The 11,319-nt window shown below is 43.3% G+C and overlaps 1 protein-coding gene across 1 annotated transcript in view; it reads right to left on the bottom strand.

The window, feature by feature from the left end:
• Positions 1 to 10,601: 10,601 nt before the first annotated feature.
• The window catches only part of LOC108795011 (NACHT, LRR and PYD domains-containing protein 3-like), a 16,263-nt gene continuing 15,545 nt past the window's right edge, over positions 10,602 to 11,319 (bottom strand). Inside the window, exon 7 of the mRNA XM_018566178.1 lies at positions 10,602 to 10,941. Coding sequence (XP_018421680.1) covers positions 10,602 to 10,941 — 340 coding nt within the window. The remainder of the gene's footprint in view (positions 10,942 to 11,319) is intronic.

Raw genomic sequence — 11,319 nt, 5'->3', positions numbered from 1 at the left:
GAATGCTCTCACTGTATTGTAGAGCTTTAATAACTATCAGGTGACACAGCCCTATAGAGGCTGATGGGTGATGTTATGCTATAAAACAGGAGATATTTAGCCTCATTGGTCATTTGTCTTCTAGTCAGATGGGTAAGAGATTTTAGTGGTGTACCCCAAGGTTCATTGTTGGGACTGTTATTATTATTATTAACACAACTATCCCTGCCCCCATGCCAAGGTACAAGGTACCTTGACTCGGACCTCACCTTTATTCCCCACATCCAATCACTATCCAAATCCTGCCGCCTTCACCTTCGTAACATCTCCAAAATAAGCCTCTTCCTCACCAATAAAACCACAAAACTCATCTATCGTCTTGACTATTGCAACTATTGCAAATCCCTCCTCATTGGCCTACCTCTACACAGGCTATCCCCCCTTCAGTCTATCATGAATGCAGCTGCCAGACTCATTCACCTAACTAACCGCTCAGTGTCTGCAACCCCTCTGTGCCAATCCCTCCACTGGCTTCCAATAGCCCAAAGGATACAATTCAAAATATTAACAACCACTTACAAAGCCATCCAAAACTCTGGCCCCGGCTATATCTCAAACCTTGTCTCAAAGTATCACCCTAACCGCCCCTCCGCTCTTCACAAGACCTCCTGCTTTCCAGCTCCCTCATCAACTCCTCCCATGCTCGCCTCCAGGACTTCACGAGAGTCTCTTCCATCCTATGGAACTCTCTACCCCAACCTGTCCATCTATCTCCGACTCTGACTGCCTTTAGGCGATTCCTAAAGACTCATCTCTTCCCAACCTAACCACTCAACCATTCATCCCCACACAGCTACCTCCTCATGTATCACTTCTTCCTCCCTTTTACATTGTAAGCCCTCCCTCCATCTTGTCTTGAATTATATTGCGATTGTAATGTCTTCCTTATATTGTAAAGTGCTGCGCAAACTGTTGGCGGTATATAAATCCTGTATAATAATAATAATAAAAGAATAACAGAGGGATGAAAGATGTCTGTAAGGTAATAGAACATAAACAGATCTATAAATATAAACTCCTCATAACATTGTCCTGTAGTTATTGGTCTGCGTTATACATACCGAATTTCATTCAGGCATGGTGATTTCATTATAAGATCCCGCATGTGGTCGTAAGAGGCATTTGAAAGCCTGTTAGTATTAAGATATAGGCGTCTGAGGGTTTTCATTTCACTCAGTGACACCAATAATGGTGCATGTTCATCTGTCAGCACAGTGCCCCACAATCTGTCACAAAAAAGAGTAATTTCCAATTAGGTTTTTGCATTTCTGTTTCCAGTGATCAGTTACTAATAACATGACATACTATTCTGAATGATTATTAAACCTACATGGAGCCGACTTCCCAGCCAATCAGGAAGCCAGACGCCTTGTAATGACTCGTTGCCCGGCTTCCTGATTGGCCAGCTTATCGACCAATCAGGAAGCCAGGCAACTAGTCTTTACACGGCGCCCGGCTTCCTGGTTGTCTAGAATGCCGGCTTCCCTGATCCCTAATCAGGAAGCCAGGTGGCAAGTCATTACACGCCACCTGGCTTCCTTAAAGGGACTTCCAGGATCGGTATTCGGTATCGGCGAGTACAGGAAAAAAAATATCGTTACTGAAAAACCGGTATAGGTGCATCCCTAGTTATAACCCATATTATTTCTATGTTTGTTTCCTATTGGATGGAGATTTTCCTTCATTTCTGGTCCCAAAGACACAACCGGAAGTGAGTGAAAATCTCTACAATGATAGGGATATTCCCCTCTTAGACACCCAAACAGGTGTCTCCATTGGAAGATTTCCTCTCATCTATAATTGTGGTAACAACTGTAAAATCTTGAATTTCCCTTTATTTTCTCTTCTGGTGATCATGGTCACCATGGAAAATAAAGAGAGTGAATCACCAAAGACAGAGGGTCTAGCCTTTCCAAACTTTATCCAAAAATAAACAATTTTGCATATACGTACAGTTTATTAAAGGATGGCTGTTGTATTCTATATGCACAGAATATAGCGGCCTATTATTAGGTACAGTATATAGAGCCGGTTGTTTTAAGATATAACACCATAGATTTTTCTAAGTGTCCAATTGTCTCAGCTGGTCAGGAAGAATTTTTTCCCTGTTGGAGCAAATTGGACTATTACAAAAATAGGTTAAGGAAAAGTATTGTGTTAGTCAGTCCTCTTACTCACAGCAATTCCCATATTTTCTTTGTTGTTGTCAGAGCTTTCATCAGATCCTTGAAATGTGGACCCCCCAGATTGTTCTTAGACAGATGAAGTTTTGTCAGTGTCTGGTTATCTTCTATTCCAGATGCCAGGTCGGGGCAGGATCTGTCTGTCAGGTGATTGTCGAAAAAACTGTAGAAGAAGAGAATAATGTTACCAGAAGAAAAAAATGTATTTATCTCCCCATGTTTCATTCAATTTATATTGGGGCCCTCAAACACATGTCTGTAAATACAGGACAACTGGCGTAAGTCAATGCACATACCGTGTTTCCCCGAAAATAAGACACTGTCTTATATTTTTTTTGGCTCAAAAAACACACACTAGGTCTTATTTTCGGGGTAGGTCTTATTTTTGGGGAAACAGGGTATGAACAGAGGTGATAAAGCATATACCTGACATCTGCATGAAAGACAGCAATCATTGAAAGGCAAAAAAGAAAAGTCTGATAGGAGGTTACCCCCTGTACTCCTATGGCATTTAAATTCAAAGTTTCAACTCGGGTAGAACCACATGAAAAGGAGAACATGAAGAAAAAGCAGAGCAATAAGAATAAGAAGAGGGTGGACAAAAGTGTTAAAAGATAGAAAAAGGTAGGGAAAAAGGAAGGAATCTATGAGCGGCTTCCCAAATCCCAGCCATAGAGTCAACGTATTCTCCAATCTATCTTACTCTGAACCCAAAGGGCCAGGTTTATGTTCTCCATACTTTAGGGGGGCCAGACTGTGCCCAAGGCTTGGTGGTCAGAGGAAGTAAAAAAGGGACCTAGCAGTTGTGGTGAATGGGAGGAGGAATAATGCCCCATTGTTGATGTCAGTGGAAGGAATAGTGATGAGTCGTGGGTGTTAGTGGGAGGAACTATGCCCAAACCTTGTATGTCACAGGCAGGAATTGTACCTCATACGTGCCATCAGTGGAAGGAAATGTGCTCTATCGTTTTGTCAATGGAAGCAATAGTGCCCTATTAATCATTATAGTGGGAAGAATAAATGCCCCATTGCTGGTGTCTGTGGGATAGAAAGTGCCCCATTGCTGGTGTCTGTGGGATAAAAGATGCCCCATTGTTGGTGTCTGTGGGATAAAAAGTGCCCCATTGTCGGTGTCTGTGGGATAAAAGTGCCCCATTGCTGGTGTCTGTGGGATAAAAAGTGCCTCATTGCTGGTGTCTGTGGGATAAAAAGTGTCCAATTGTTGGTGTCTGTGGGATAAAAAGTGCCCCATTGTTGGTGTCTGTGGGATAAAAAGTGCCCCATTGCTGGTGTCTGTGGGATAAAAAGTGCCCCATTGTTGGTGTCTGTGGGATAAAAAGTGCCCCATTGTTGAGGTCAGGTGGGGGAATAGTGCTCGATCATTAGTGTCAGAAAGATGAATAGTGCCCCAACGATGGTGTCAATGATAGAAATAGTGCCTCAAAGGCAGGTTAAAAGAGGACTATGGCCCAATGGAGACTCTTTTTATCCTTGTGGAATCTGAAGGCAATGGAAAGTAAGAAAAAGCAGTGAGTGCCTCTTTTTTCTTCTTATCTAAGATATGGATGGAATGCTGATTTGTGATGTACAATGGGATAAGATTCCTTATGGCTTTCTTCCGTCATCAATATGGTGTGCATATTCCAGATAGAAAAGAGAGGCTGTATGAAGGGAGGGTGGGTCCTCTGTATCTCTTTACAAACGTTTCTATGAATCTCTTCTGATAAATGCTCCTTACCTACATACAATAATGAAGAGATCCCACAACATGACACAGAGGGAGTGACACAGTGCGACAAGCCCATACATTGGTTTCAGTAAATGATCGTATCAGTAAATCCCGTTTTACTCACCATAATTCCTGTATCTGACTTGTTCCCACAGCTGCCATAAGATCACCAAAACGAGGACCCTCCAGACGGTTTCTAGACAAGTCAAGTTTCCATAGTGTCTTGTTGTTTCTTATTCCAGATGCCAGGTCGGGGCACGAACTGTCTGTCAGGTGATTATTATGCAAACTGTAGAAAAAGAGAAGAATGTTAAAGCATATCTATATCCTAAACTTTTCTATTTTGGCTGTGGTAGTAACCAGTTCGATGTAATGTTCCAGCTGCGGAGATTTATCATCACTGTTGCCCTGGTGACCATTGTCACTGAGACAGAAAGTGATAGGAAATCCAAATTTGTACATATGTCCCTGGAACCTGTAAGAGACTTACCTGCAGATGGGCTCCTGCCCAAAAACGTGCACGCACACAAGTATGCAATCCATTGCTCAATCTAAAACGCGCTTTAGCATGTGAATGCGCGCGTATGGGAACGTTTATGTGCAATAGCGCACGCACATGAGCGTGCAGAAGCGTGCTCGTTAGCGTACAGGTGCATGCTCATTAGCGTGCACACTATCATATACAAACAGACATGAAGCAATGCCCAGTCTTCAGCTAGTGCCTGTGTGCCCTGTACTTTGTTCTTGTATCCTGACTTCCTGTGTATGAACCCGGCTTGTGACCAATTGACTCCACTTTCTCCTCCGGATTCTGTACCTCTGCTCTCTGATCACCTGTGTATGAACCCGGCTTGTGACCAATTGACTCCGCTTCCTCCTCCTGATTCGGTAGCTCTGCTCTCTGATCTCCTATGTATGATCCTGGCTTACGTTTCTGGACCCTGCTCCTGATCTGTGTTTCGGCCACCTCAAGATTTGGCTCCCTGTGTATGACCTCAGCTTGAACATGACTTCGCTCCTGGTCTGCCACTTAGTGGATCGCTCCATCAGTACCCTGAGCAACTACATCCAGCCAGTGCTCCGTTGGCCTCACACCCATTGCCTGCTCTGGTTTCAAGAGGTCCCGGTGTCATCTTGCCGATTCACCAGCTGGTCCAACGCACTCAAGCGCCTCCTCAACAACCGGCCAGCCACCAGTGCTTCACCCTGTCCTTACATCCCCTGTCATTACATCCAGGTGTGGGATGAGAGGTGCACGGGCAGCCCCCTTCTCAGCTGAGTCTCCAGTCAGGTACGTGATAGAACCACTCATTGTTGATGTTACTGTGAAGAATAGTGCTCCTTCAAGGCTAACAGCGGGAGTAATAGTACCCCAGAATATTATTGTCTCAGTCAGTCCTGTTATACTCACTCTAATTCCTCTATCCGGCTTGTTGTCAGAGCTTCCATCAGTTCGCCGAAATGAGGACCATCTAGATGGTTATCGGACAGGTCCAGTCTCCTCAGTGTCTGGTTATTTCTTATTCCAGATGCCATGTCGGGGCAGGAACTGTCTGTCAGATTGTTACCGTTCAAACTGAAGGGAACATTAGCAAAAATTGTTTGAAATTGTATTTATCTAACAGGAAATTATTTTATTTATCAGTTACATGACTAGAAGGAAATATACTTCATTGGGCATTTTTATAGGTACATTTGGACAATATTTACCTAAACAGAGAAGGAGAATTTCCCCAGCGGGGACAGATACAGTAGAAACGACATGACAGAAGTCCTAAACTGGCTCGAATGTATCAAGAATTACAAAAAGAACTTATGGCTATATCTTCCGTTTGGGATGTCTGTGTGGCCTTGATCAGAAATATGTATAATAACAAAAAAGGGAGGTTCCAAGCAGTGCCTATTAGGTAGGGGTGTACAGATTAAGATATATTATATTCCTTTGTTTTATAAGGCCGTAGTTGAGAACCTGATCTGCATATTCCTAGGCTCAGGAAATGGGATCTTCAGGGGAGAGGATAATTGCTGGGATACAGATTACAGGTGCTATTAAGGTAGACTGTGTGTTCTTTATCTATTACAGGTATTTAGCACCGACAATTTACATAGCTGGATATTCACATCAGTCCCTGACCTCAAGGAGCTTACAATCTAAGGTCCATATCTCACATGCATACATACAGGGGCCAATTTAGATAGGAGTCCATTAACCTACCAGCATGTCTTTGAAATGTAGGAGGAAACCCCACACAAGCACAGGGAGAACATGCAAACTCCTTGCAGATAGTGCACTGACCAAGATTTGAACCAGGGACCCCCAGACCTTCAAGGCAGAAGTGCTCACCACTACACCACTGTGCTGCCCTATTTACAGTATATACAAGGCAAATGTCCATGTTTAACATAAAATGCACCTTAGGGCCAAACAGCTCTCGTTAATTTAAAGCTGAATTGGAAATACCTTCCCATGTTCCCCCCCCCCACTTCCCTGTGATCAACATGCAATATAAAATAATTTTATTTTTCAAGAAATACCCGTTTGGGGGACCAGTGATTTCATCACTGCATCTCTCTGATGCTCTTTGCAATGGGTTTGGGGGCCGGCAGCCTCCTGTAAACATCACAGCATTCTGATTCGGATGTTTTTCAAAAGGATTATATGAAAGTTCACATCCCCGGGATACCTTTAAATGTACATTCTTCTCCCTGCTGGCCACTAGGTGATGCAGACTTTAGCTGTGCAGTCTGTTGATCGCTTGTCTCTGGTTGCAAGAACATCTAAAGGGATGCCGGGGATGTTGAATGATATGAGTCATTCAGGCAGGAAATGAAAGTGGGCTCAAGATAGCTGCTGCATCTTTAAGAGGTTATATTGTGGAGATGCAAGTTTGCAGGGACTTGAGAGTAATCAGTTTCAAGACAGGAGAGGACTTGCTACAAGTGTTAGGGAAGTAAAGGTAGAGCTGGAGTTCAGCTTTAAGAACTTCCTCTCTGGGGCAGGAAGCTCGGGGGAACATGCACCTTTTTAATTTTGACAGGCATCTTCAGTTGCCTGGTAACGTATGTTAATCAATATCATATAGAACCATACTTAATCATTAGGGCTGTGGAAATTAAAGATTAATTTCTCGATTAATCGTTAAACTTTTTGATCGATTAAAATTATTTTGATCGCTAATGAACACACTCACCTCTCCGCCGGCTTCCGGGAGTCCCGTCAGCGATCCGGTGATGTCACGGCCATCGACGTCACCTGACTCCTCCCCCCTTCCCCAAGTGGCTCCGTCAGCTAACGAAGGGAAGGGGGGAGGAGTCCGGTGACGTCAATGTCCGTGACGGCTAACGAAGGGAAGGAGGAAGGAATCCGGTGACGTCACCGGACTCCTTCCCCCTTCGTTAGCCGACGGAGCCACTTGGGCCGGTGAGTTTGCCCAAGAAACTTTCTGCACGAGCGCCAGCCAAGGCATTGGCCTATACACATACAGCACAGCAACAAAGTAATAAAATGAACTAGGATCACACTAATCCAGCATGTTATTATTCTGAGTTGCCCCACTCAAGCGGCGGCCATATTGAGTGGGGCACGTGAGATTAATAACGTGCTGGATTAGTGTGATCCTAGTTCATTTTATTACTTCATTGCTGTGCTGTATGTGTATAGGCCAATGTAGTTGGATCTGTATGTGCGTTATAATTAATCTTAATCAATTAATCGATTAAAAAAAATTTCGATTAATCGAACATGAAAATTTTAATCATTACCAGCCCTATTAATCATATATAACTATTGTGGGGTATAGCTCAAATGGGGGATCACCTTCCCTGGGAAAAATGTAGTCCAGGCCTCAAAGTCCTTCTTTTATCTGATTTGCAGTCAGTTTTTATTTAAAAGGTTGCAATAAAACAAAAATAAATCAGAAAACAAATCCTTGCCTTTCAGGCTCTGACTAAACAGGCAGGTTTCCTCTCTACCAGGGGGTGAGCTTATCTCAGCCACCTCACAAAACAAAAGTACTTTCAGCAACCTTTTCCTCACAACCATCAACTTGTAGCTCTCTCAGAATGCTGTCTGAGTCCCAGGCCAGAGCAACATCATGCTTCAGCCTTCCCTTTTTATCTCACCTGGATAAGCAATTAACAATCCAGGTGAGAGACACAAAACCCGAGCTGGATTATTCAGACCCAAAGTCAACCTGAAAACCTGGTCTGGGTTCCGCTATTCCTGTACATAGGATAGAAAGCGAGGGGAAATATATCGCCCCCCTCGATGACTTCTCCTTTCCTTATGTCACACTATATATGTTTTGTTTCCATATGTGGGGCCACACTCACACACACACACTGGTGTGAATTTACTAAAGGCAAATATGCTGTTTATATTGGAAGGGAATTTCCACTCAGCTTGGTTTTTACTTGCACATGATTGGATGTTGGAAGGTGGCAGATCTTCACCTCATTTACCAAGCTAAGCGAAAATTCCCCTTGCAAAAAGAATAGCCTGTTTGCCTTTAGTAAATCAACCCAATTGTGTCCCTCTGGAAACGCAATCAAAGTTTCAATAAGATATCATATGTTTACATGTTGTGGATGTAAACTCAATAAATTAATATTTTATTCAGTCCTGTTATACTTACTCTAAATCCTCTATCCGGCTTGTTGTCAGAGCTTCCATCACATCCCTGAAATGAGGACCCTCCAGATTGTTCCTATTCAGCTGAAGTCTCTTCAGTGTCTGGTTATTTCTTATTCCAGACACTAAGTGGGGGCAGGAACTGTCTGTCAGAATATTATCTTCCAAACTGTAAAAGAAGAGAATGATAACAGAAAATTGTTGAATGAATTAATCAGAAAATAATTGATTAACCTACATTCTGATTAGTAACTTAGTTAGGCATCCATTTTAATTACCAAATATGATCAATCTCTATGTTAAGCTTAATTCATGAGGAGGATTCAGATGTCTTTCCTTCAACAGTGGAATTAAGTGTTGTTGGATCAGAAAATCACCTTTCCTCTGCCAATCCGGCTAGACCTGATGTGGTGGTTGGCTTCCTCCCATCTGTTGATGGGCATGCTTATCAACCCTGGAGGCTGGATCATTCTTACTTCAGATTCCAGTTTCCCGGGCTGAGGGGCTCATTGCCTAGGTCATCAGGTGCAAGGACACTGGCAGGAACCTGTGCCTCGGAGATCAAACTGGTTGGAGCTGAAAGCTACCCTTCTCACTCTTCAAGCCTTCCAAGACCTACAGGACTAGTGCGTCAAAGTTTTGATGGACAACAAGAGAGCAGTGTCCTTTGTAACCACACAAGGTGGAACCAAGAGCTTTCCTCCCCTCACCATATCAGCCGAGACATTTGCTTGGGCGGAGTCACATGCTCAGCAGAGTGTTCCCAAACAATGGTGAATGAGATTTGAACAACAAATACCTCTTTCCTGTCATCAAGAAGTGGGAAAAACCCAGAAAGAGATTTAATGGCAACACCAGGGAATGCAAAATTGCCAATTTTTCTCTCCAGATACAGATTCCAAGAAACCTTAGCGCAGGATGCATTCGCAAAAGCTTGGACTTTCCCATTTGTTTATGTCTTTCCACCGATCCCAATGTCTCTATAAGTTCTTCAGAAAATTAATTGAAAGTCTGTTCACGCCACAGTCATCCTGCCATATTGGCCGAGAAGGCTTTGGTTTCCGCTTCTGCTGAGCATGAGTTTGGCTCCATCTCTATTATTCCCAGTGAGACGGGATCTTCTATTTCAAAGCCATTGGCAATATCCAAACCCGTCCTGACTTAATCTAGTAGCTTGGCTGCTGAATCGGGGAGATTAAAGAATCAAGACTTTTCACAGCAAGTGATTTCTACACTTTTCAAATCCAGAAAGTCTAATACTAACAATACATATGGTAGAATGTAGGCTAAGCTCCTTCATTTTGCAGAAGAAAAGCATTTTTCGGCCTATTGTCCACAGTTGCCTGAGGTTCTAGATTTTTTACAGTCAGCTCTGGATAGTGGCATGGCCTATAATTCGCTGAAAATGCAAATTTCAGCCTTATCTTGTTTTACTGAAATTAAGTGGGCAGATAACTCCTTGGGGAAACGTTGTATGCAGGCAGAAGTCAGATTACATCCTCCAAAAAGAGCTTCGTTTCCCTCATGGGATTTAGATTTGGTATTAAAATCTCTTGTCCTAGCACCTTTCATTCCTTTGGAAACCTGCTCCCTGTGGTTCCTGAACTGCCATTACTTCGGCCAGACGAGCTATTAGCCTTATCCTTTACAGAGCCATTATTGTATCCTTCTTCTGGACAAAGTCATTTTATGTCCTTCCCCGGAGTTTCTTATGGTGGCTTTGGCCATTCATACAAATTGGGAAGCAGTTCTCCCAGTCTTTCGAGTAGAATCTACAACTCCTCAGGAAGCTTTTTGAGGTTTCTTGGACTTGGTGAATTAAATTTTGACATACCTTACAAAAACAAGAAGTATTAGAAAGGCAAACAGTCTCTTCACTGTGCCAGGCAGGCCAAAGAAAGGTTTTCTAGCTTGAAGCAGAATTTTAGCCTCTTGGATTCAAACTGTAATTACATCAACATACACCAAGCAGGGCTTAACTCCTCCGGCTAAAGTGTAGGCCCATTCTGCTAGGGGTGTATCAGCTTCCTGGGCTTCGTATGCCAAGGTGTGACTCGAAGACATCTGTAGCACTGCCAGGGGGCGCTCCTGGAATACCTTTGTCCAGCATTACATCAACATACACCAAGCAGGGCTTAACTCCTCCGGCTAAAGTGTAGGCCCATTCTGCTAGGGGTGTATCAGCTTCCTGGGCTTCGTATGCCAAGGTGTGACTCGAAGACATCTGTAGCACTGCCAGGGGCGCTCCTGGAATACCTTTGTCCAGCATTACAAGCTGGATGCGGCATTCGCCCAAATGGCATTCTTCATGGCATTCTTTCGGTTCCTCCGTCGTGTCTTCAGCTTGGCAATAAAGTTTTCTTTTTATGAGCAGCATATTATGGTCTGTTGATTTGATTATATTATCTCTTCCCTCCCTGGGGTTTTTTAACTAGTTAATTCCCGCAGTATGCTGATATGAGGTGAGCCAGGAATATGGAAAATTGTTACCTGATACTTACCTTAATTTTGCTTTCCTGGCTCATCTTCGTGTCAGCATACTGTGACATCCCTGGTGTCCTTTCACTAGTCTTGTTAGTGAACGTTAGTCATTTTTCTTTTATGGGTTTGTTCGAAGTGGTCCTGGGGGTCAAGGAGGCCGGAATATGCTGACATGAGGATGAGCCAGGAAAGGAACATCACAGTAAGTATCAGGTATTTCCATTCCAATATACATAGCTACATACACACACAAATAT

The sequence above is a fragment of the Nanorana parkeri genome, unplaced genomic scaffold, assembly GCF_000935625.1.
Source record: "Nanorana parkeri isolate BGI_ZX_2015 unplaced genomic scaffold, ASM93562v1 scaffold923, whole genome shotgun sequence".
Lineage (NCBI taxonomy): Eukaryota > Metazoa > Chordata > Amphibia > Anura > Dicroglossidae > Nanorana > Nanorana parkeri.
This window is presented reverse-complemented; position numbering and strand designations above follow the sequence as displayed.